The 25,985-nt window shown below is 42.3% G+C and overlaps 2 protein-coding genes and 1 long non-coding RNA gene across 10 annotated transcripts in view; 1 reads left to right on the plus strand and 2 right to left on the minus strand.

The window, feature by feature from the left end:
• The window catches only part of KCTD19 (potassium channel tetramerization domain containing 19), a gene marked incomplete at its 5' end in the record, with an annotated part of 24,030 nt that extends 12,345 nt beyond the window's left edge, over positions 1–11,685 (minus strand). Inside the window, 11 exons of the mRNA XM_083851515.1 lie at positions 399–541; positions 1,616–1,719; positions 3,307–3,467; positions 4,334–4,523; positions 4,903–5,025; positions 5,962–6,153; positions 6,760–6,910; positions 8,533–8,829; positions 10,726–10,862; positions 11,274–11,388; positions 11,665–11,685. Coding sequence (XP_083707641.1) covers positions 399–541; positions 1,616–1,719; positions 3,307–3,467; positions 4,334–4,523; positions 4,903–5,025; positions 5,962–6,153; positions 6,760–6,910; positions 8,533–8,829; positions 10,726–10,862; positions 11,274–11,388; positions 11,665–11,685 — 1,634 coding nt within the window. The remainder of the gene's footprint in view (positions 1–398; positions 542–1,615; positions 1,720–3,306; positions 3,468–4,333; positions 4,524–4,902; positions 5,026–5,961; positions 6,154–6,759; positions 6,911–8,532; positions 8,830–10,725; positions 10,863–11,273; positions 11,389–11,664) is intronic.
• Positions 8,955–22,773, plus strand: LRRC36 (leucine rich repeat containing 36). Of its 8 annotated transcripts, XM_083851989.1 has the most exons (11): positions 8,968–10,384; positions 11,677–11,848; positions 13,099–13,172; positions 14,253–14,449; positions 14,537–14,711; positions 15,187–15,401; positions 16,881–17,043; positions 17,280–17,446; positions 19,555–19,666; positions 20,702–20,816; positions 21,446–22,772. In XM_083851989.1, the coding sequence occupies exons 3-11, from the start codon at positions 13,109–13,111 to the stop codon at positions 21,645–21,647; spliced, it is 1,410 nt and encodes a 469-aa protein (XP_083708115.1). In that variant the 5' UTR covers positions 8,968–10,384; positions 11,677–11,848; positions 13,099–13,108; the 3' UTR covers positions 21,648–22,772. The 8 variants fall into 8 exon arrangements, with proteins under 8 accessions (XP_083708117.1, XP_083708110.1, XP_083708113.1 ...); XM_083851984.1 differs by having other exon boundaries at positions 8,964–10,384; positions 14,253–14,711; XM_083851987.1 differs by having other exon boundaries at positions 8,964–10,384; positions 11,697–11,848; positions 14,253–14,711.
• On the minus strand, positions 14,718–25,599 carry LOC310905567. The gene is made up of 5 exons (XR_014589138.1): positions 24,821–25,599; positions 22,968–23,103; positions 22,795–22,888; positions 20,775–21,641; positions 14,718–14,923 (listed from the first exon to the last, which is right to left on the minus strand). It is a non-coding gene; the product is annotated as an uncharacterized lncRNA (long non-coding RNA).
• Between the last annotated feature and the right edge of the window lie 386 nt (positions 25,600–25,985).

Genomic DNA, 25,985 nt, shown 5'->3' on the forward strand with positions numbered 1-25,985 from the left:
AACTAAACCAGATTTAGCTGTCCCTGCTGTAAAATAAATAAATAAATAAATAAATAAAAATCTGAAGATGGATGCAATGATCATGGTTTGGTGGTTTTTTTTTTGTTTGTTTGTTTGTTTTTTGTTTTTTTGGTTAAATGCTTGCACACAGTACATGAATCTGTGATGTACCCTGTGTCTGGTGTACCGATCATTTAAAATAAAGGCATATTTATCTCATCATAATCTCTAAATCCCAACAATTCATGTTTAGATAGAACGGTTTACTTCAGGACTAAAATGAAAATTCTTAACTCCTTTGGACAGTTATTTCTATGAAAATAAAAAAACAGATGCCCATGCTTATTTCCCTTACCATGATCTAATATAAAAGAAACATGCAAATTCACCCTGCTTACTTAAATTCTGTTGGCAAAAATAATTTCCCAAGTCTTAGAAAGTTGAGAACATGCCGAAACATTTGTCCATCCCCATGGATTAGAAGACTTTGACCATAGGTGATCCAACAGACTTTTTTGTCATTTGACAGCAGCTCTGGGTACTACAGAAATAAAAATACAGTAAGACCGTAGAAACAACGTTTTCTCAGACTAGGAAGATGTCTCTTCTCATTATGAAAGCGATTCTTCAACTTGCATAATACCAAATGTAGGAGAGTAATTCTAGATCATTGTATTAATTTTGTTATCAAGAGGGGCCAGTGTACTATAATAAGTGGAATCTGTTCCAGACTAAGCACATTAATCCTGCTGTGTGTATAGTACTGTCTTCTCCTTAAGTATTTGTAGCTTCACAAATTCTGTGTAAAAAGTTGTACAGAAATTTTGAAAGGGGAAAAATTCAATTCTTACAAAGTACTAGAGTCACTGTCTGGAATATGCTAGGTTATGCACCAGACACAGAGTTTCGAAGTGCCTAAAATAGCATGAAGGGCTGTGGCATGAAAATGCATTAAGGCAACTGAAGGCACAAAACATGGAGGAAGAGGACGGGGCAGCCAAGCTCCTATAGCTGTGCCCATACAGCCCAGGAAAGATTCCTGGTGGAAGCCCTCCCCAGAGCCACATCTGGGTTGAATTTCAGAGGAAGCCAAATGGTTCACTCCTATGAGCGCAGCAAAGCATGTCAAGTATTTGCACCTGATTATCAATATGTTCTTAACTCCGTGCTAATTCAAAGCAATTTCCTATGGGATTTTCCTCAACTCACTAAGCTTCAGTTCAGCAGGTTTAAGTTCATGCACAAGGTTATGTAATACAGTTAAGGCTCTGCTATTTTTCTCTTTGTTCTTGCAGATTTCCTGTGCAAGTTAAAGAGGGAAGGAAAAATCCTGTTTGGATACCTTTTCTCAGTGAAAGAATTAAACCAGTTCCATCAAGCCTACTTATCTTAATGGCCCAACTACTTACATTACCAGCCCAGAAAGTACTTTCTTAGGAAGTCAAGATTTATTTCCCTCAGGTACTTGAACATATTCCACTTAATATAACGCCTGGAGCAAAACCATTCTAGTAATTCTTCTTATTAGCAATTTAAATTATGCTCTGTAGAATTACAGATTCTGCCTTAGGAAGGGTCATGCTAAGCCAACCCAAAGACAATTAATTATCCATACCTTCAATAGTGTCTGTAAGTAAGTTTCATACCAGTTACTTCCTACATAAACTTTCACAATCTGATGCAGTGAGCATACTGACACTTCTGCTGTCCAGTCTGCATCTAGAGATAGAGTAACAAATGGAAAGGTGACAACTAAAATAACTCAGTAGTAACTTTAGATCTATAACAAAATAATCAAGAAAATAATGGATTCTACATCAAAACATTGTAAATAGCAAGAATTATCTGAAATAGTGAAGCAACAGAGCACACTCTGCACACAGAGCCGGAATTCTTGTGCTTCTTCGCTCATACACAACCACAAGACAAAAACAGGTCAGGATGTAATGTCAGAATAGTGGACAACTTGGTCCATCCGTGCTGCAGCCAAACCACCTCTCCTCTAGACCTGAAGATAATAATAATAAGGCTGTGCACATTAGCATAGTCATGATTACTCAACTGAGCAGGCACAGTTATGTCACCTGAAGTCGGTGAGTCTAAGTACACTCTTACATTGGCATGGAAAGTAATGAATTATTTCCAGATTACTGGGAACAAAGGAAAAAACTGAAAGGTCTTTGAAAGTGAAAACTCAGCTTGTCAGCCAGCATAAAGGTAGTGGAAAACCAGGGCAAGCTGTAATAGTACGGCCTTGTCCATCTTGGCAAGGAGCCTCACTTCGTTCTTTTCTTTGAAGTTGATGTTATCATGGCAGGTGCAAGCCTCGAACAGCTCGTATATGCAGAGAGCAGATATAACCCTACAGCTTTGGATACGTTTTAGTCTGGGTTCAGACCACATCCCACCTTAGTGTGAAAACAAAGATCTGGGAAAGCTGCTGTTGAAATCATTACCAATATAGTTCATCTTGTTATTTTAGTTAGTAATTCCTGTGACTCTCCGCTTTAGGAAAAATCAAAATCTTTGCATTCAGAAGAAATGGTTAAAAAAAAAATGGATAATAGTAATACAAAACTTTGAGCAGGGCTCCAACATGGAGAATTTTTTTTTTCTTACAACAGCCCAGGCCTCTACAGAAGATATAAGCAAACCACACTCTTAAAGAAATTATATATGGGGCTATAGGTAATGACACAAATAGATTCTAATATTCTCTAAACAATGAACAAACTAGCACATGTTTGTCTCATACAGCTACTACAGTGGGACTACCTTCCATAACATACACAGAATTAAGGCATCATTTACTGTTACAACATTCGAGTCAGTTATTTTTTCTAGCACCTGTTCTCCAACAAACTAATCTAAAGTGATGCATAATTCAGTAGCTGCTGTTTCAATTTAAGATCAAAGCCTCCTTCTCAAGGGTTAGAGTTCCACCTAAGAATATATAACTTCCACTCCTCTCCACATAGACACCTTTTGCATGGTGGGGCAGGGAGGAATATGTCAAACATCAGCGCCGTCAACTTGTTCTGGTGAAAATTGCTGATGGCTCAAAACTGGCAGGACAAACAACCCCTACAGGAAAACAGAGGGCCCTGACAGTGGAGTAAGCTGGAAGTAAGGTCACTGCTACCACATAAGTCAAACTTGCAAATAAACCACAGCAAGTACACTTAGCATCCTACAAGCTGAAGTTTGAGCCAGGAGGAAAGGATTATTGACTGATTAATTGCATCCAGGCAATAATCCCCAATCTGCTTTAAAACAAAAGACTTTTTGAAAAAAATCTTGACTTACTGTAATCTCTGCTCCCTGATGGCATCTGTTGCTTCAGATAGCATTTTAAAGCATCTTTCATTGGCTCATATGTGCTGTCCATTTTGTCCAAATAAGCACAGAGCTCTTGGATTTCAGAAATACTTTCAGTGAGAGGAAGTTGGCAAGTTCCCAACCAATTTCTATCCAAAAGAAGTAGAAATCAGTTTTTTTTTTAAATCTTTATATTTCCACTGCTTATTTTTAATGAGTACAAGTCACTAAATACAAATTTTCCTAAAAATGTTTTTTGCACCTATTGATCTTCACTTGTAACTTTTTTTTTCATTAATTGAGAGCCCTGAACAATCCACAGTAAAGCACTGGAGCCACCAAATAATGATCTGAAGTAGCTTTGATTAAAGGTTTTAATATGTTATTTCTCCTACGCCGCATCATTAACTAGTGACAACAGCAAGCACAGACAAGTGCTAGGGGCAGAGATGAGCTGACTAGGTGTTTGATCTTCCTGTCGTCTTTTTGTGGGCCTTTAGGTTTTAGGGGTAGTATGTGTTTGTGCTACATTGTCTTAGCAAGAGTGCTAACAGTCCAGAGAGTTCAAGTGTAGTATGCAGTCATCTACATTCTTTGTCGGAATGGACAAAGTGGTACAACTTTTCTGTGACTTTCAGAAAAGAAAAACAACAAAACAACTGTACCCACAGCCATTCATGTGCTGTTGAAAATTCCCTACAAAGAATAGTAAGTGTTAAGTTTTAAGAACGTGTTATCACTTAAAAATAACTGATAATATTAAGTTTTAAGGATGTTATCACCTAAAAATAAATAATGATAATTAAAAAAAAATCCCTGTATCACTTTGGAATTTGGGGCTTACCAGCCTGCAATATAACAGAAGACCATGATTGCTCCCGTAATTGCAGTTATGTGCGAGCTGAGTTAACGAACGCCGTGATTTCTGACGGTCGGACTCATAGGAAGAGCGCCCGGTTTCGGCCCCGAAGATGCCCGCTGCTCGCCCAGCCCCGGGGGGCTGCCTGCCGCCTACCTGGCGTGCTGGAAGAGGCCGCCGGTGCCGCAGACGTGGAGCCGCCGCCGGTCGCCGCCCAGGCGGAGCTGTCCGAGGGCTGAGTCGGGATATCGCGACAGCAGCCCCAGCGCCAGGCAGAAGAGCGGCGCCCGCCGCCGCCCCGCCGCACGCCGCCGCCCGCCCGCGCCGCTCCCCGCCGCGCCGCCGCCTGCCAACCAAGGAGACGCGCGGGGGGTGTCAGGTCCCAGCCAGGGGGATCGATAATTGCAGCCCCATTTCCCACCCTTCCTAAGGCGGCTTCGCTAGATTTTCTTCCTCGTACGTGGTGGTTTTAAGGTTATCGTTGTGAAATGGGGTGTTTGGAACAGGAATGGTGGCAATAGGCCCAACGGCACGCCACCACCGAAGCACGGAATTTAGCCTGGAAGGAGGTCCTTCCTCCTGGGTGCACCTCCAGGGTGCCCAGGGACACATCAGAATATCTTCTGAGATCTCCAAGGATGGAGGCTCCACAGCCTCTGGGCAGCCTGTTCCAACGTGCAGTACGTGTGCATTACATTACCTCTGTGGATAATATGTTATAGTACCTCTATAGATCCTCAAAGCATCTATAAGTTCAGGAATTCCCAGAAGTAAAACTTCTTCCTCCAAGACGTCGATGTTGGAGAAGTCATCGGGCAACAAGATCTTCTCTGAGCGGAGAAAGTTAACTTGAAAATAAAAAATAAAATATTGGAAGTGTGTTGGCATCCTCTGTCCAGTGCTCAGACCTAGCAAAAAATAGGTTCTTGTGACTTCCCTCAGTATTACAATTTACACATAGACATACATGCAGCAGATCATAAATCCACACCAGGAAATACTGTCTTTGAAACAAAATCCTGAAAATGAGGTTTGTGCTGGAGGAGACCAGATACAACATAAATGACAGGGTAAGCACAGAATCAGGCTAGCTTTGTTTATCAGAGCAGCCTAAGAAATTCCTGTAAGAGGTTTCCTGTTTGTTTGGCTGATTCTTTTCCCTGGGCACAGCCCCCTCCCAGTGTGTACTTAAAAGTGTTTCCCCATATGCTAACATCAGAATTTATCCATAGGACTAGCAGAGCAAAACTCCAGCAATTTCTTATCTCATCTTGACTGAGCCCTCTTAGGACGAAATACTATGCTGATGGAGGATTTATGTGGTCCTGCCATACTTTTGAGACATACTTGTCTTTTTTGAAAGTGGAATACTATTTCATGAACAAAAGACAATTTTTTTATTTTACTTTTTTTGCTAGCAAAAAGATACAAGAGTGAGTGAAGATTTAGAGTCACTATGTAAGTTTTGTCTTTCTTAATTACCAGTTGTCAACAGTAGCTCTGGTCCTTGATGCCATTAACGCATTTCAGCTCAGAAAGCCATTGGATTAGTAAAGACAAATAAGTAGGACCGTAAGTAGGTAAATTTTAGGTATGTGTACTCTGGAAGCCACTTGGTAGATGCTTTGCTTGTTAGTTGTTAAACAGAGCAGTAAAACTAAACCAAAAAAAAAAAAGATGAAAAGATTCTGATTTTTAAAGAAGTATTATTGAAGACAGATAGAAATAGTTTAATTAAAATGATTTAGACATATCATAATAATAATTTTAAAAAGAATAGTTACCTATGAAACGGAACTCACTGCATTCACATTCAATCAGGACTGCATTCTCAAGCAGCCACAGCAAATTGTCATCATTAACTAGCACAGGATATTTTCTCACTAAATCTAGTGGCAAAAAACAGTAATTCACTTCTTCTTCTGTATCAAGTAAAGGTGTATCCACTAGCCCTAGGGGAGCACTTTCATGTAAACCTAGGCAAAGAAAGTTGGAGAAAAATCAATAAATAAAGAAAAATGGAATTCAAATGACCTGACTCTAGTACAGCAAAGCCAGTAAAAGTGCATTAACTTCGTGCAACACTTAACATTCCCCAAAAGACAGTCTTATAGCTACGCGCTAGCCCAGCACAAATCAATAAAATATTTGTGTGGTGTTTCCTATTTATTTAAATAGTGATGGATAAAGAGGAAAAGATGACAAGAAAACCTTTTCAAAACTCTAAAATGTTCCTGCCTTGCAACAAACTAACAACAGTCTATGGACAATCCTAAGGATGCAAAAGAATTCTCAAGCCCCTAATATGAAGTTTCCTACACAAAGAGTGAGAAACAGCCGTTGAAGATGAAAACACCCCATCAAGAGTGATATGATCAAGATGTGATCAAACATTTGGAAAATGATGTGCAAAAATAGAGCAAGAAATTAAAATCCTTCTAGTGTTTCTGTAAACAAAAATTCTGAACTGGTCCAAATGCAAGCACACAGCTACAACTAGAGATAACCCAGCCAAGGCACCTGAGTGATAAAAGCACCCACTGCACTTGACAAAACCCTGGAAAAGAGTCTGGGACACTTACCTGTGAATGCTCTTCTTTTGGGAGGAATCTCTGAGGGCTTGCTGGTACTTTTTCGCGTTCTCCAGTAACTCGGAGATGTTCTTTGAGCTACTGGTATATCTGCAGGTCGGACACATAAATTATGTTTCTCCTCCTTCAAATTATCTAAAATCTGTTAAAATACATAAAATTTTCTGTTTAGTACTTCAACTCAAATAATCAACCAAAAAAAAAAAAAAAGTAGGCATGGGAAAGAACTTAATCCATGCTGCTATGCCATAGTTCACATCTACTACAATGTGTCATGGAATATGGTACATGGACAAGAATAAGCAAACATTAGATTCCTGATTTTTAGATACCTAAAGGTACCTGGAATGAACGTGCGAGGAATATTGCATGTGTAATATAAATAATTTAGATATTCAAAAAGAAGCCAATTATTTTTGCAGCATTTGAGTTCTGATGGTATTCCTTTGTATTCTGGCTCTGCAATTCAAGACAGAACATTAGCATTGTGTAAAGGTACGCAACAGAAAAAGCCAAAAACACAACAGTAAGCTCTTTTTAAATAACATCTTTACCATAAGCTGGAGGAATTCAAGGATTAGAAGAGGGAATTGATGTTTGGCTCAATTATAGTAATTATTAACAGTCTATTACTGTTGCAGGGTATTAAATACGAAGTAAATTTAGAGCTACAGTTATGACTACTAAAGTACAGATGTAATATACCTTCAAGAAATTAATAAGGTTGCACTGACAATCACTTAAAAGCCAGAAACTTCAAGAATTCTAGTTCAGTGAAGCGTGTTCCTGGCCATACCACAGTAGCTCCATGTTAAATATGTGATTGTGTACTGTTTGTTAACACAATAGACTACTGAGGTTTGGTGGTCTTCCTCTCCCAAACTATTTGGAGATGTTACATCTTTAAATACGGTCCTAAAAAAAATAAAATAAAAAATCCAAAAACGTTAATGTTAAGCCCAAAATGCTAACTTCTTGGGCTAAAAATGTTAAGCATTATAGTATTTTTGAGAGAACTTGATAAATAGTACTAAAAAAAAAAAAAAGGAAAAAAAGAAAAGAAATTCAGAGTTTAAACTTAGAGGAAATGCAAATACTAACGCATGAAAATACACAGTTCATCCATGCAGGAAGTATGGACCTAGCCTTCATTGATACAATGCAAAATCACACTTTAATCTCAATACATAATTCTTGTAGCTAAGCAGTAAATTAAATATTAAAGATCTCCATTTAATATGTCTATTTATGCAACTACAGAACAGGAGGAGAGGAAGAAGTATCATTTCCCTGTTTGAACAATGAATTCAGTGATGTCCTACTGGGATGAAATTCTTTTCTGGCAAACTGAACCTTTTCAGGGAACAACAGAATGGGTGGTAATCTCACCTTTTTTCAGATTAGAGGGTTCATATTCAACAAGACTGGTCAGTATAATTGTTATAAAATGCTGAGTATAACTGTCGGTGGATAAAAGCCTCTGCTTGCTTTAATTTTAGCAAATAAACAAGTAATAACAGTTGAATGAGCTCTGACAGAAAGGTCAAGCATTAAATGTGGAACATTTTCCGTACTCACTGTCCATGACAGACAAATTGAATGCCAAAACTACTTGCTTGGATAACTACTGCAAACATTAATAAAATCATACATGTAAAATCCTTGACATCCTTCTACAGTGAGTATTGTCAAAGAATAATAAATATATATATAGAGAGAGAGAGAGAGAGAGAAAGAAGAACTACATAGAATTCCCCACTTTACCTGTACTAGAGGTGTCAGCTGAAAAATTAATGCTTGCTCATATAATAAATTAAATTCAGCACAGCTGAAAAAAGATAATTTTGAAGTCTGCATGTAATGGTGAAGGTGCCTAAATATAAAACCATCGTGGTCAATAAATAATCTTAGACTTTCAGCCTGGTCTTGTACAGCAGCTGCTTTCCATAACGGAGATTCAGGAAATTGAGCGACTTTACTTTTGGGAATTGAGAAATGCCAGCCACCAACATTAAAATTAATTGACTCTTCTTCTGCAGATTCAATAATACTCTCTGGTTCCTTCAAAAGAAAAGGAAAACATATCAAGAGGCAAGAATGAACCTGTGAATTCTGAAAGAAAAAAAAAAAAAGGCCATTTTATTTTAAAACTCCATTGGACTTTGCATTATATTTCCCTTCTGTGGAAGCATCCACACCATATGTTTTGAAGCAGCTCATCAAAAAATTAAGTATGGGGCAAATGCCCAAGGGCATTACATTCTTATTCATTTGTGCATGCATATTCCTTAGTTAATACGGATCGAGGGTTGTGAAAAGTTAACAAATAGCATGCTTTTATATCATATAATTCTTACAGTTAAACCTTAGAACAACCTGGTCTACAACTGAAATACGACACATGTCTTCTTTAAATTTACAAATAAAATGAACTACATTTCAGGCAGAAAATTTCTTGATTGCTACAATTTGTATTAGGGCTTGAACCAACTCCAGCTAAGTAAGCTACAGTAATTTTGTTATGACAAGACAGTAATAAAACACAAATAAATGCTTGTATACCCTCCCACACTACTCCAAGCAGCAGGAAGGAAACACAGTTATTGGTATGCGGCCAATTGTTTCTTGTTGTTGTATCACACTGAGATGTGGATTAGTCTGTGGCTTACTAAAACAGAAAAGCCAATTCAAGCCTGAAAACAAAAGCAGCCTGCGCTCCTTAGCCACAGTGGCTAGTCTGAAAAGCCAAGGAGACAGTGTTTGTGTTGACAATGAAGGATGCGATTCTTGCAGCAGGAACAAGTGGGGGAAGATATGTGGTATTTTTAGGCTGTTTCTCATTCAAGTGGCTACAGACAGGGAGTCAAAAGGAAATCTGGAAAAGGATGGAAAAAAATAACTGTTAATGAACGTAAGAACCGTAGCTTCGCGAGAGAGCTGCAAATCAAAACTGAGGTGAAGAAGGTGCTGCTGGTGGTCACCGTGGCAATGCTGGGGAACCACAGCTACGCTGGCCTCAAAGTGCTCTTAGCCTCGGCTTTTTCACAGGTGTTCTCATCAGCGTCGTAACACTGATGCCACCTGGCAAGTTCAACACAAATATTTGCAGAGAAAACATGAAAAATCTGGTCAAGCGAGCAAGATGAAACCTAATTTTTAAAACTGACCAAAATCTGGGTATTTCTAAGGCTCATTCCCAGCATTTAGGGGCAGCAGAAGACAGCATGCACGCAGCTGCTCCCAGCTCCCTCATGAGGGCTCTGATGGCCACCGGGACCTCAGGCCGATCGAGCTCACTAAACCAGCAAGAAGTGACCCATTTGGGGGTGCTGCCATAGGACTTTTTTTCCCCACCCCATCTTTCACCAGCACACCGCCTCCCCGCTGCCAGCCCCCCTCAGGCCGCTTCCTCCAGCCAGCCTCCGATGCCCGCGGGCCGAGGACCGAGCCCCCGGCCCCCCACAGGCAGCCCCGGGGCCGGCTGAGGGGAGCGGGGCCTCCCCCGGCCCTGCCCCTACCATGGCGGCCGCGCCTCAGGCGGCGGTGCCGGGCAACGGCCGGGAGGGCAACGGGCGAGGCCTGCGTCGGGAGCCACCGTGCCCCGGGCTCGAGGCAGGTACCGGCCGGGCGCTGAGGGGGAGCCGGGGGCGCCGAGGGGCTGGGGGTCGGGGCGTGAGGGGCCTGGAGCCCAGCGATACCCCCTTGTGCCTTGGTGCGGCAAAGATGGGGCCGGGAATGCTGGCAGTGGGGGCGTGTAGGGCTGCAGGGGTGCCCCGTCTGTGGGACACCAGCTCTCGGTGCTCCTCAGCAAAAAGGGAGCCGTAATCCTGTTGCTGCTACCGTTGCTAACCACAAGATACGTGCAGGCAAAGAACTCTAAAGTACTCCTTGTACTATAAAGCACGATAAAAAGACCACCCTAAATATAAAGGGACCCCAGAGGGATTCCTGTTTTACCCTTGGCGGTCTCTGATCAAACACGCTCAGTTGCGGCTGCGAAGATGGGTTAAAAGGTGAAGAGCCAGAACAGGTTGCTGCTGCTGCTCCCAGGGGCTGCCTCGGTTCAGCAGGTTCACAAAATAGTTTTGTGTTATCTGACCCAAAAAATGAGACAGCTGATTACAAAAGACACTAGGACAAGTCTGTAAAATAAAAGGCTGTTATCTATACAGAGGTGCACCTCAGTTTCTTTTCCATTTCCTCGATTATTGTGGAAAATAGTGATTCTAACATCACTTTGTGGTGGTGGTGTTTTTCCCCAGTGGCATTACACATTCCAAATTGAGAAGTGATTCAGGAACAAGGACCCTCAGTTTTATTTAAGCCAGTGAAAGCCTATCTCCTTAGACACTGTTAGTGTTTCTACACCTGGTGATCACATCCCATTTAAATTCACTAGTGTAGTTACAAACTGCATGCTAATCTTCTAATATTAAGACGTGTGTGCTCTGGAGAGGCTTTGTTTTAAAATCAGTTGTCACGAGCGACTTCAGGGCGTATTTTACCAGCATTTGATGTTTTTCTGACCTCTGTGACCACCACCGGACAAGGGAGCTCAGCTGTGAGGTTCCCTGTAAGAGCCTCCTGCACCCCGTTGGAAGAGGCACGGTGCTGATTTATCTTAAAAACAGATTATCACAACGGTAATTTGATAGATTTTGTTAATCACATTCTGTTCATGTCATTTCTCTTAGATAAAATAGAAAGAAGGTGAGAAGTAAGGGTGAGGAATAAAAATAAAAAAATTAGAATACAACATCTCATTACCTGACTAATCATCATTAACCCACAATATTTTTAGTTTTCACAAAAAAACAGGGGGGGGGAAGAATTTTAAGAAGGGCTTTAGATAAAGACCCCACTCTAAGCTACCAGGAAGAACTCAGAGTAGCTCACCTTACTTTTCAGCTGAATGAATCATGTTCTAGAAATCCAGATGAAAGACAACAAAGTGAATTCAGAGACTGGTGAGACAAAGAAACCCACGTCTTCCACTGCAGCATCCATCTTCTCACCTGGTCTGGGCGTATGCTGGGAAAATGAGCTGATCTCACGGGTTACACCTGTGTGCACAAAGCTGGTAAGTTATTAGAAATGCAATTTAAACAGCTGCTGCTTCACAAATGTGAAAAGTAACTGAAAAACAGATAGGTTGGAAATGTTCATATCACCATCATTTTAACAGTTCATACCAATTCAGCAAGCAAACAAAAAAAAATCAATCTGTGACTTTTTTCAAGGCTTTTAATGTAATTGTTTTCACTAATGCTAAACAATGGCAGACAACATTAAAAAATCATTTTGGATTATTAATAACTATTGATAAATTAATAAACAGAAGTTAATAAATAATTAAATGCTAATATATAAGTAAATGTATGAAACAATAACCCTGTTCTGGGACTGTGCCACACCTCAGCAGTAGGAATATATGTCTCATATGTTTTTAGGTTCACTTGTTACCAGGTCTGTGTATTATTACTGGAAGTCTCAGCTGTCATGAAGACAACTTTTTAAATATCTTTCCAGGTAGCAATTTAGCCTGTGGAAGCTGCTACTGAGGCAGATTTTGTGTATCAGGTTTTTGATTTCAGGGTTGCCAGTTTCTCTGTTGTCCTCTCCTGGTAGGCTTGCCTGCAGAAAAGTGACAACTATAATGAAACACTGTTGGATGCTTTTAGAAGACAGATGTTCCAGGGAGGGTGAAGGAAGGGCTGCCAGACTATATTTTAGCATAAGGTGGAAAAGAGGAAAGTTTTTTTCTGAAAAATAGAACACAAGGATAATTAATTATACAATCTATAAACAAATATTTTATAAATATTTTATTATAACTTTATATGATGTTTGATTATATATAATTGTATTAATAATTATTTAATATATCCGCTTTTATTTATTGCTTGTACTCGTTCTTGACACCCACTGATTTCATGAAAAATTGGGAGTCACAGTGGGGTCAAAATTTCTCCATTAGCTTAACTGTGAACAAGGTAGGATCAAGTCAGCCAAACCTAGTTCTGTTTACTGCTGAGGGACCAGCCACTCTTTTATGTTCAAAACAACCGTTATTCAGTTCAGAAGGTAGAGTGACAAAGAGAAGTTTGGTTTTGTGTAGCAGTTGCTTTGAAGTTTAACATTTGTCTTAATTTTGGGGGTTGTACATCCAAGCATGATGTGTCTTCATCTGTTTTCTCATGCGCCATGGTACAATGTGGAAGTAAAGAGTCTAATTGTGTTATCCACCAGCTTCTGCTGCTCTGACTCATGTTTTATACCTGACTCCACTTAAAATTCCATTAAATCAACTATTTTATGTTGCTGCTCTAGGGAGAATATAATGAAGAGCCACGCAGTAAGCAGAAGGATGTCTTCAGTATCTAATGATGTCGGCACAAAAACTGGTACTTTTTGTTGTATAATCAATACAGCAAGATTTTGACACTGAGAATATTTTAGTCAAGGCTGGATTTTTTGTGTATGGTTAATTCAGGGTAGTCCTGTGCCCTGGGTTATACAGGAGGCTGGATGGTCAATATTGTTCTCTCCAGTTTGATCCATTCACACTTTAAAAGCTTTGCTATCAGACAGATTCTGTGTTTAAACAGTGCCTATGCTATGAGCTTTACCGATATTTAGCTAAATATTTCGCACTGTAAATCTTTAGAGAATGCATCTGTGCTCACTTGGGGTTTGATCCCAAACTAGACTGGTGGGATTTCTCATTCTTGTTGTATTCCGAAGAATAGTCACTTGGAAAATACAAACAAAAAGGAGATAAAGCATCGAAGGAACCTAAAGCTTAGGGAAGTCTTGAATCCTGGTGGGTAACTGTGCTGTCTGGGGTTGCTCTCGCAGATAGTAGAATGGAAGCTCATGGAGATTTGGAAAGGACAGAGGTCCGCCTGCCTGTCCCATGCTGGGGAGATTTTACTGCTAGGGAAAGGACCTATCTTTGTTATCATGTGTTATCTCCATGGTCAGACCAACTCTTTCTTTCTTTTTTTTTTTTAATCTCACCTGAAAAAACATTCTCACTGCTTCTAGTGATTTCTCTTCTAATGCATATCAAGCCACAAGGAGCTAACTTAATGTGTTTTACCAATTTCTGCACTGAAGTCTAACTCAGATTGAATTTTCCAAGTGAATTTCTGCCTAATGGTGGCAAATCGAGTGTTCCCTTTCTGCATATGACGTATTGACATACTGAAATGACTTTTCTACACTGATTCCAGCAATCCTAAAACCCTAAAATGTGTGTGGTTTTGGCAGTCTATTGAGTGTTCATTTTGTTGTACTGAATCTTAGCAGCAGGATACAGCAGCAGCAGAAGTCGTACTGTGGATACAGGTGTTATTAAGAGGTCTAGTTTCTTTCTCTTATCTAGGGTTGGAAGGAAAACACAAGTCAAAATATGCTTTATGTGACTGTGTTGCAGTTTTTAGTTTTATTCTTCACGCTGTAATGTTTTTACTTCTTTCCAGACCCATCATCATGCTCACAACTGCGTTCATCCCTGTGCTCCTCAGGGAAAATGAGAGCAGGAGGTCCGCATGTGGTCTTCTCAGATAGTAAAACTTTCAGCTCCTCCCCAGAGACGGACACAATTCAGAAGTCTAGCATCTGTGAACTTAGCCAGGATATATATTCTACAAAGAGATTGAATTTGAGTGACACAAATGTAAATAACACAAATAAGTCATCCAGAGATGCCAGGCTAAGCAATTTTGATGATTTTTACCACGTCTCTGTGACCTCTTCTCCTCAGCACGGGCACCTTGTCCAGAAACCTCAGAGTGGCAAGAAAATCGAGGGCCACAGGGATTATGGTGGGAGGCTTCCTACAGAAATGAATACGTCTTCGCAGACTGCCAGCGGCAGTACACTCACACAGCTCACTGAGACAGAAATTAAACACGGAAATCCTTTAAACATCAAGTCAGGTAAAAAAAAATAAAATATAGTACCTGTGAGAGGCTTCTTCTTTCTTAATCTCAGACTATTATGAAGTTGTTTTCATGTATTTCATTTCCAAAATCTGTGGTCAATAGATGAATTTTAGTAATCTTCTAAGTGAAATGCACACTTCTATCCAGTTTATTGACGCACTGTCAAAAACCCAGATCCTTGATGGCATTTGGATGACTAGTTTATGCTGAAATCAATAAGACATTGGTGTTTAAAAGGTATAATCCCCTATATACTTTTGAAAATGTGTGTCTTGATGTCCTTTGTGAAGACATGGTCCTTTATAGTCAAACTGCTGCTGTGTCAGTCACTTCATAGAGGAGACAAGGATAAAACATTAGAGAAAGTGTATCTGCTTTGCTCTTCTCTTTCCCACAGGTCTGAATACCTGCATGCCTCTAATCCATAGCTCTGCTCTACTACCCAGTCGTTTTTCTACTTTATCTGCAGGCTTCAGAGATGCAACTTCATTATCAGCTGAAGTGTTACTGGAGAACTTGAAGTCCATAATGATGAAACCAGCCATGGTATCTTCAGTACCTCAGAAGGTCAGAGAACCTGCAGCTCGCAGGTCTTCCAGCCCAGCTAGAGCGGAATATAAGCAAACTGAGACCCTGCATTCCCCAGTGTCTCCTAATCTTTGCTTCAAAGACTCTCACAAGGAGGCAAGTATTGTATTACTTGTCGTTGTTGTTCTTCACAAATACATACGTGTAAATTGAGATGCTAATGGAAATCTCCTAGTATAAAAATGTTCTGTACAGATAATACGAAATAGCTTCTGCATCTTCAAAAGCCAGTAGCACAAAACCATCTAAAACCATCCACTGCTGCTCTAGCAGTCTAAAAGCAGTTTAACTTTGTAGAGCCAGTGTTGGCAGTACTGTGACAACTTTTCAGCAAGCAGTCTGTACAGTTGTCCTGAGCACCTCTAACTGACCTTAGGATATCACCAAAGAGCACTCTCAATCTGCAGTGATTTACAGCCACTGTGGTGAGATGTGCATCTTATTTTTCTGTGTGCATGTGAAGTAGAGAAGCCACAATGAACAAAGTAGTTCCCTAGTGTCTCTGCTGCCTTCACTGTTCATCCTCCCCCCAGCTACTGCAGGCTGACATAAGTTAGGAGCCTTTAGGCTGCTACAGCAGCACATAGTGGGGGGCCTGCGCAAGCATCAACGATCGAACATTAACCACTGAAGAGCAGAGAGAATTATAACAAGAACCATTTTTTCACAGTGAAGTAAGAATGAGACAGTAGGTTTTCTGTCTCTCGGTATCCCAAGTTAAGGGGAGATGTCTTCATTTATACAGGTCATTTCCTGTGTTCAGTACAGGAATAACAGGCAGGAGTATAGGACAAGCATCAAATGGGCCTGATGAGGTGGTCTCTTCAATATTAAACTGTTTATGCTTCAGAGCAATACAGGCAGACATTTTACATAACCATTTGCTCCATCCCTTTATCGCGCTATATATTATACAAGCCTCTGAGCACCTGTCCTTTAGCTCTTGGCTTGTATGGACTCTCTTTTGTGTCCTGTTCGTCCCATTCACACGCAAAGCCCTGGGACAAATCCTGTGTTGCATCATCACTAACTTTGCATTTACCATTCAGTTGGCTGCAGAGACAATTTTGTCCATTTGTCCATGTATGTCTTCAGTTTGTTTTCAGTGCCATAGGATGTTGAAAAGAAATATAAAAGTGTGATAATGAACTATATAAATGTCACTGCCATTAATTATAATAACAGGCACCCACTTTGCTACTGGAACTGAAGGCACATGCAGTGGGAGAGGCTGTCTATCTCTGACAGAGCCTAGGGACAACAGTGATTCTGAAAAAGGGGTTTCAGGACAGAGAACATGAATTTTCAGCGTGATGTTACTGCACAGGGAGTGAAAAAAAGTACGCTTTCAGTACACTACTGAAAAACTGTACAAAATGCAGGTTCACTGGAGATCATTTGTGTATGCTTTCACATAAACTCAGCTTCATCCTGTGCCTCTAATTTGTTTGTGCCCAGTTGGAAAAGTACGTGCATAAACACCTGTTAAGTGTGTCCAGCTAAGGCAGGAGGTGCTAGCAGATGTACTGCAGACATTAGCTGAGAAAGTAAATAGCTTTGCCTTTTTCTCATTAGTCTTCCAGTGAGCTAAGTAATGATACTGCTGTCACAGAAGGTCAGAGTGCCACTGGAAGTGAAAAAGAGTCCAAGGTTACAGGTGTCCTCCAGCAGCTCCTGAAGCTGGTGGATTGTCACTGGAACGGGCCTGGATCTCTCCTGGTTAACAAGAATTTTCTTGGTAAGCTTTTCATATAGATGCAAACACTTCATCTTAAACATTTTTCTGCTTTCTCTCAATCTGTGTTTAAAGTCAGGAATGTATTTCACCATACCTCTTTACTTTTTTTTTTTTGTTGTTATTGACTGCAAGTCTGATATTCTGGGACCGTGTTCTACTCTTTCCTTAGCAGAATGTTATGTATGAAAACACCATAGTTTTTAGATTTTTGTTGAAATCTTTTTGTATCTCTGTAGTTCCTGCCCAAAACTTGCTTTTCCATCTTGTGGCTTGTACTGCTCCACAGCAGGATGCTCATCTGACAGCTGGACACTCCTCTTCAGTCTTAGCTAGAAACAATCCCAAAGTCCAAAGGACTCAGCTTAAATATACTGAACAATTCGATAGAACGGATTCTGCTGCGGTAGGTGGTTTAAGTTCTCTTTCTTTGTCAGTGTACTAATGGAAATTCAGTAACAAAATGACCTTATCACGAACTTTTTAATGAGTTTAACTTCCTTGTAATAATGAAATTGTGAAAGGATTAATCACCTGATTTAATTACATCGAGAAAAGACATCTTCCAGTAGGATTTCCAGTCATGCATTCTGATTGCTCTTTATATTTGGGATCAACAGGCTGATTCTTCTGGGAAGTATCAAATTTGTGGCACCTTGAAATAAGAGCACTTCCTTAACGCCTGCCTTGAGCCAGGGCAGCAGAGGTTCCCCACAAGGTCTCTGCTCTCCCTGACCTTTTTCGTAGTAGAAGTTTGTTGAGACTCAAATATTTTGGTTGCAAGTATCTCCAGTTCAGTGAACTGATACCTCCTGGCAAGACTTTTGTTTGAAAATCTCTGAGTGGCTCTAGTTAGGGCTTTGGGCTTGCTCTAGTTTTTCTGAGATAGCAGTGAAGTCCTGATACGTTTTCCCCTTGAGGCTGGGGTGAATAAGGGCGGAAAGCACACAGTAGTCCTCTTGTCCTTAGCAAGGCAGGTCAGAAGCCTTTTCTTCTCACAGGTGCTGGGATCAACCAACACCTTCTTGCTCATCCTGTTTGTAATTCTTTCCAGATCTTGCACCCATTTCTAGCATTATTTATCTAACAGTGTCTGTGCTGGTCGGGCAGCTGCCACGGAGAGGAGCTGTTTGGCTGCATACTGGCTTCTTCTGGTTCCCAGGAAAACAAGCAAACAAACATTCATCATCCTGCCTCCGCAGGCCTGTTTCTACTGATTTTTGTCTCATGTCCAACCCAGAAAAGATGTGAGTCTGTCTACTCCACAGCAAGACTTCTAGCAACAGTTTTAGCTTATCATCCTCCATGCAGGGCCAAGTGCCATAGTTGCTCAAATTACTGCATTTCCCAGATGTTGCACATGTATTTCAGCTGTGGGTTAGTTTTACTCCATATGATCTTATCGCAGCCTGTCACAGACAGGATGAGTCCTGGTCCACTAGGCTGCCTCTAGCAGTGCTCCTGCTCCCTTCCTCAGGTTGGATTTAAGAAACGCGTGGCCGTGAGATGCAACAAAATGAATTAATGTCTTGATCCAGTGGAAGACTGGTCTGTCTTTCTCAGTGGATCTTACTCTAACACACTGAGACAGCAAATGAGATGACGGGGTTCAGTAAGATCCCTATCCTACTGGGAGTTCAAGATCTGCGCGGTCCACCTGGAGAAGAGCCCCGGCTCATCCCGTTGTGATGTTAACCTATGCTGAGCTCTTCATTGTTCTCAAAGCTCTGTCCCAGTAGGGCAAAAGATGCTAATTTATGAGGGCAGAAAGAGGAGAGCTCAAAGGGTAGGACTTTCTTTCGATTTTTTAATTTACTTTGATGTCTACTGACTAAAAATCTCAGGAAAAAACAGGACAGCCATGTCAAATGACTTTCTCAAGATCACCAGCTAAACCCGTGGCAATAACGTGAGCAGGAGGATGCCAGGTTTTTCCTTCCTTTGCTCCACAGCCTCAAACTTGTACTCCTTGAGACTAAAACACATAGCACGGGGATAGCATTGCAGATGCTGCAAGGATATGTTTAAATCCAAACCTAAAATCTGTTTCCAATTAGTTCTCAAAAAAAAAAAAAAAGAAAAAAGAAATCCATAGAAACATTTCTGTTTAGATTTGTTTTCTGACATCACCTAAGCTCCCTGCCAAAATGCCTGGATATCTTTTTGTGTTTCAGATGTTACTGTTTGTTTAGGTTATTCTTGTACACCTATGCTTTGAAAGTGGCTTTTTTCTTTAGTGTGTTCCAAACAAATACTTCAAAGCAGCGACATAAGGGTTCGCTTAAATTCATGCCGTGTTACACTCATTGTCATTATCGCTCTTCAGAGGGCTCAGCAGTGTCACTGGAAAGGCTTCTAGGAACTTACCAGGTACTGGCAAAACTGCAGAAGAGGGCTTCATTTCTCTTAACACTAATTTGATTCAGCAACCCTTTGTTGTTTTCTTGTATTGTATTGATTTGGTTTTGTCTTTTGTTGTTGTTTATCTTGTCACAACTGGAATACCTGCTGCAGCAGCAAGGAAAAGGGCTGGTGGAAAGCCATGTCTCAGCTTCCATGTTGCACAAGATGGATCACACTGCTGCTTCTGGTTATCACATCCAAAGAAACCAAGCGTCCATGTACGGTAGGGCCAAACGACTTAGCTTTAATTTATTGTGAGCAATGTGACTGTTCAAATTACTTTTTTTTTCTGCTTCCAGGTAAGCTCACAATGATTACAAAGAGTAAGGAATGAAACTGGGGTCTTCTCCTTAGCAGCTGTACAAGCTATTCTTTTAGAAGTGGAAGGATTCATTTATAGCCACCTGGACTATGGTACATCAAGTAAATGGTGGCTGATGTGGCCTTACGAGGCTCGCAAGAACGGTCACAATGCAACCATTCATGCCTTACGCCAGTACCAGCTATGCCATGTGTGCCTTTTCTAGGAGCTTTTATACACTGTGCAATAAGAACAAGATTACTGTAATGTAACAAGGAAACACTAACATCATTGGATGGATTCCTTGACTGCTGACAGACCAGCACAAGCTTCCCCACAAACTGAAGATGGTTTTCTGATATTTTCAGTCTGCCCTAGCCCTACAGAAAAACTGACAGTGGTCCAAGCCTTAATCTCCATTTGTCCAGCACTTTAGTGGCCAGTATACATGGTAACAGCTGCTGTGTAATCGGAGATAGCCTCACAAGTTTAAGCATCTGTTCTGAGCTGCCCCGTAGCAGCAGCCATACAGTTCTGTGCCCTGGATGCTGCAGGGTCGCTGCAGGATGCGTTTTAGCCAGTCCTTCAGCCCTGAGTTTTAAAGGCTTTGTGTAACAAAGGACCACAACCCTTCACAGGCTGCTGTGGTGAGTTTTGTTTCATGTAACCCCCAGCCCCTGGATCCCACAATCCCCATTGTCTCTCAGAGCAGCCCTTCCTGTTAGAGGCATGCTCAGTACAGCAGTACATCAAAAAAGTTTTGATCCAAAAATGTGCCTAGAACAGGTTCAATTTAGGGTTTGAACAAAAGAGATAGTAATAATAACTGTGGCTGTTATTAATATTGCTCATAACAACTTATTCTGTTATGTATTAGCATCAGCAATTACTTTTGTTAAAAATGTGTTTACAAGCTTTTGGTGATTTTGCTCAGACTTCTCACTGTGTTTCCTTAAGATGAGTTGCTTTGGAAAAACGACCAGCTGAGTTCCCAGGTGGAATTCCTAAGACTGGAAGTGAAACAACTTACCGGACTCCAGGATATGGTGGCTCTTCTGCAGGAGAGCCAGAGGTAGGGGCTTGCCTCAGGTACGGAACAAGCTGTGTCACAACAGGAGGTGGCACCTGTGTCCCAGCAGAACTCCTCCACTCCTAGTTCACGTGTGCTTATCGTAGTACCCCTGCACTGGTGGCAAATCCACAAATTCAGGGCTTTGACACATGAGCAAGCTATTCTGAGGTTACAGACTTTTAAGCCAAGATATGAAAGTGCCAGTTCAATGAGTGGAAAATCAGGGATATTCTGCGTGTGCTGAAACTGCTTTTTTTAGAAAAAGTGTCACTGGTCAAAATTGCAGACCAGAGTCTTTGTCTTTTGCAATCATAGTACTCTGCTAGTTGGCTTCCAGCTGTTTTAGCACATGCTACCAATCTCTACGACACAGTTTGAATGGTTGCTGTCGGTTATAAATCATTGTAAGCCAGTTAGGCACGAAATCTTGAAATGAGTCATAGCTGTGGTTGTGATTGTCTTGAAACACAGAGCTTTAAGTACAAATTTCAGCTTTTTGTTTGTGAATTTGAATAAATGGAAATCAGTATACCAGTTTTGGAAAAATGTTCCTAGTCGTAGCAGGTTCCCTCTACTGAATGAATGCATGCTCACCATTTTAATCTTTTTTCTGCCACAATCTTTCCCAGGTCTTTAGTGTCCATAAACAACTTCCTGCTGCAACAGCTGAGCAAAGGAAACAGTCACACTGTTCACAAAACACCTCTTCCTTCTGAGAAATGCACCAATCACAAGACATCATCCCCACTAGAAAGAACTGCGTCGGCACCATCAGCATACAGCTCTAGTCAGTACTGGAGTTCAGAGCAATTATGCAGTTGTCCTCTGTAAAGGGAACAAAACAGACATTAAATATGGATTGTGTTCATTTTTAGATTGTATGAAATCTCTTGCTGCATTTAAAGCTGGTGAATCTAATCCTTGCTTTGGTCAATTTCTCAGCATCTTCCTGCTCCTATCTTCCCCTGTCTTCTTCTGCCACGTTTATTACATTAACAAAAAGTGGGGATGACTCCTGTATAATAAAATTTTATCTGAGCTCGTGCTGTGCTGGGAGGATGGTAATTTAGTTAATTCAATTCACTCTAAAATGGTACTGAATCAATATTCCAGCATAGTGCTGGCAACGTGTAGCTGGCGATGAAGTATTGCTTGTCACATTGATATTCAAACCAGTATCTCAGGGCACTGACTGCAAACACTTGAAGTCCTAGTCCTAGGTTTAGATTTATGCCTCTGAGGAAGTCATTGACCCACCAGGATACAAGCTGTTTTCTGAATCTTGTCTGAACACAATTTACTGTTGGAACACATTGTCTGTCAGTCTCACAGTGAAATGGAAAAGTACCGAGGAAGGCAGGGCAGGTACAACTAGACAAGGAAGCTGTTTTGCCTGGCGTGAGGCCAAGGATCTGCACTGAGCGCAGTGCACTCAGCAGAGGGATGCTCAGTGAGGGTGGAGTGAGCCCTGTCCTGCATTGCCACCACCCGCAGTTCACATGCATGTCCAAGTGCATGCACTTTTTTTTTTTTTTTACTGCATTCCTCTTCAAGTGTATTCCAGTGCAAGCTGCCACACAGAAGAGCAGCATTTCGTGAAACAGCAGCAGCTGTAAGTTCTTCCTTGTGCTCCTCCTACACAGGGACAAAGGGCAAGGTCTTGCTGGGCTTATTGGCAAACGCTGCCTCACTCTTCTGGGTCTGAACCTATGTCCTTGAGGATGATCATTCCTCATCAGTATCTCTGGCCAAATCATTCGTCCCAGAGAAAAATGAACTCTCAGAGGAGCCAGACCCCTAGTCCCAGGCACACAACTTGCTGTTAAAAGTGAGAAGCCCTTTTAGCACAGGCATGGCCCCAGGTGATTTTAGATCAGCCTAGAAACTCTCTAGGGAAGCGACCTTGTGGCAGAGAAATAGCTTGTACTGAAGAAATGTAAGGTCCTGTTTTGGTAACGTCCCACCTGGCTAGCATTACCCTTTCCATCGGTGTGGGGCTGTAGTTTAAACCGCACTCTTTTTCTTGCTGCACAGTCTGATGAGGCATTTCCAGGACAATACTGTTTTTGCATCTATAAAAAGTGAATACCAGGCTCAGTAGAAGCAAAATAATTAGCAGACATTTCCCTAAAGTTATCCAGGGTCACTCACAATTAGTAGGGACTTGTATCTCATTTCCAGAAGAAGCCCAGACCCAGAAGCAGACTCCTACAGAAGCTGCTGTACGTGTTCGAGGGGCTGCTTCAGGCACACACAGGGGCAGGTACCACCAGTGGGGTCAGCATAGCTGGAAAAAAAAAAAATCCAAACAATTTTAGACAGTAAATGTGATAGTACAGAGAGGGTGTGTCTGAGTCAAAACCCGAGCTCCTTTCAACCAAGGGAAATAGAAACCTCACAAAACTGAAGACTGAAGAGCGGTAGGAGACTAAAGCAAAGCTGTGATGAATGCAGAAACTCTTCTGTGCCAGCTGCGCCCTGGTCTGTGGATTGGGCAGCCCAGAACAATTGTCAGCCAACAAGTCACTGGTACAACCACTGCATTCCCAGGCAGGTAAAGTGAGTAGCAGCACGTTTTAGCTGTGCGTGTCAAGCAGCATCTGACGAATGCCTTGTGGTTGCTCTGTGTAGCTGGAGGAAGTCTCGCAGAGCAGCGCCGGGGCCAGCAGGCCGGTGCAGGTTGCAGCCAGGGATGTTGCTGTTGGGCCACAACCACCCTGTGCAGGGGGACCGGAGCAGGACCACCGTCACTTCTGTGCCCGTAGCGACTGACGAGCTCTCAGACTGCTTCCATCAAGCGTTTGCCTCATACCCGAAGCAGCTCTGCAGCGAGGCAAGGCTTCGGAGCTGTGTTCATGCTGTAACCTCCTGCTACCTCTGCTGTGCAGTTCATCAAAGCAGCACGCAAATTTTCCAGGACAGAGCTCACTCTGGCATTCCCACAGGGCTTCAGTGGTGCCAAGAGGCCTGGAAATTTACGGAGAGGGAGTAGCTTATGTCTTGCTGCCAGACACTGATAATTTCTCTTGGCCTCAGTTTCTGATTTATTTACATGAACTTAATGACGCCCTAGCAAGGAACCCAGGAAGGCTTCAGATCAAACACAGGCTGACTTCATTTAATTTAAATCATAAGCTTCCCATCATTAGCCACGTTACCCACTGGATCTTTGCTTCCCAAAGGAATCCACTGGATCCCCCAGTGAAGAAGGTCATTCCTATGTATGCTGGGGTGCTGTCAAACCAAAAGCACATGGTCTCTTTATAAATGACAATCAGTTTTGGTGAAATGGCCACAAAGAAAAGCAGGTTCTGTTGCTTCCCTTGGTAGCTCAGCCAGTGATTAAAATTAGCATAGTCTATAAAAAGTTGTGCCTTATTTCCAGCTAGAGTCTTTCTAACTTTCTAGCTTCTTCTGCTAAATAGAAGACCTATGGATTGTTTCTCCTTCTGTATTAGGCCACCATAAAGCAAGTTTTTAAGGAGTTCTTTGGAGAGGAAGATCTTGTCTTTCCTTGCCTTTCTTGTTGACACGCAGCCCAGCTCCTGATGCCCATTAAAGCAGGAAGATCACTTACACAAGGCATTTATTTTTTTTTTAATCCTGAGTTAAACCTGAGAACATCCATGGGTGGTGCCATATGTACTGGGTATTGCTGGTGGTGCTGGAAAAAATTATTTGGATTGTTGGACGTTTCTGCGAAGGGTGCCTGGGTAAACCAAACGCAACCTGCGGATAGGATTTGCCTTGCAGAGCTGCAGAGAGGAAAGCCACTGCATCCCCACCCTACAGAGGGGCTTTTCCCTCTGGAAACGAAGAGCTGGGGCATGCAGCAGGGCCTCATAGCCCAGGGACCTGCCTGCTGCACGCCAGGAAGAGTCTCGAGTTAATTTGAGCATGAGATGGGAAAGAGCCAAAAATGAGCTTGCATAAAGAGACAGAAGATAAATTAACAAGGAATAAAACCGTTAATTAGCCCTTGGGGTTAGCAGCTACAAAACTACCTGTACTGAAGACTAGGAATTAGAGGACTCCGTATATTCTTCATCGTGCCCCTGCTGCCCTGAAGAGAAGACTTTGCCCCCTCTTTTTTCTTCTTTCCTCCACCCCCAGCGATTCTTCCTGGGATGCTGCTAATGGCAGCCTGTGGATTCGCTCTTACTATCCCATATTTTCTCCTCTGGGTTGTCACGAACATGTTTCACAGCTACATTCATAAATAACCGCTCCAGGCTGCGGTTCAGCTGGGAGGAGGCAGCCGCTGGGTGCTTGTGGCAGCACAGAGGGGTGCGAGGTCTGAGGCGTGGGATGCAGGGACCGGGGCCAAGGGGAAGGAGCAAATGGAAAGGAGAAAAGGGCTTTGGTGCCTGCGGCCTCGATCAATGCAAGCAACGTAAATCCTGGCTGGGACACCTTCCGCCCGCTGGCTCCTCCACTGCAAGGGAATTACGTGCTGGCTCTGGAGCGTCTTTCTTGACCTGGTGTGGAGCCAGCCTCAGAGCAAACGCTTGGCCAGCGCAGATTCATTAACGTGGGGGAAACGGCTGCGAGCCTTTTGCAGAGGCTCTGTCACTTTCCATCAGAGAAAGCAGGCCTGCACCCAACATTTGGGATCTCTGCTGTCTCAGCACCACACTGACACCCCTTCGGGCTTCACAGGGAGAGCAGCCAGAGCCCCTGTGCCCAGGGGACCCCCTCACTAACCCAGCTTGCTGCAGGGCACCTGCTGACCCCGTCACCTCTCTGTCCCCCCATCTGTCCCCCCAACCCAAGGGGTGGACGCTGCCCTTACCTTGCTCAGCTCCAGGAGGTTCCCTGCAGCCCAAGGCTTGCTGAGGCCTCTCTGGTCCCATCTGCAGCAGATTGACCTCTATCATCCATTTGGCATCACGCGCACACCTGCTGAGACCCCACCAGCTCATTATAAGGTGTTAAATGGTGTCAGTCCTACAGTTGATCCCTGAGGAACATGAACCACCAGCATCAGTTGGCCTTCATACTGCTGCTCAGTCTGAGCCTGGTGGCCCAACCAGTTCTCCATCCAACATCCAGTCCCTGTCTCTCCTGGAGGAAACCAAGCCAAAGGCCTTGCCAAAGTCCAGATGAACATCCCCTTGTCTCCCGTTGTCCACCCAGCCGGCTGCTTTGTTGTAGAAAGCAGTGGGGTTG

This window comes from Anser anser, assembly GCF_964211835.1.
Source record: "Anser anser genome assembly, chromosome: 11".
NCBI lineage: Eukaryota > Metazoa > Chordata > Aves > Anseriformes > Anatidae > Anser > Anser anser.

Excerpts from the sequence above, each read along its gene's own strand:
- LRRC36 (XM_083851984.1), top strand. The coding sequence starts at position 13,109 with ATGAAGAGCCACGCAGTAAGCAGAAGGATGTCTTCAGTATCTAATGAT. Across the intron at positions 13,173-14,252 it reads TGATGTCGGCACAAAAACTG|ACCCATCATCATGCTCACAA; the intron begins GTACTTTTTGTT and ends ACTTCTTTCCAG. Across the intron at positions 19,667-20,701 it reads AAACCAAGCGTCCATGTACG|ATGAGTTGCTTTGGAAAAAC; the intron begins GTAGGGCCAAAC and ends TGTTTCCTTAAG.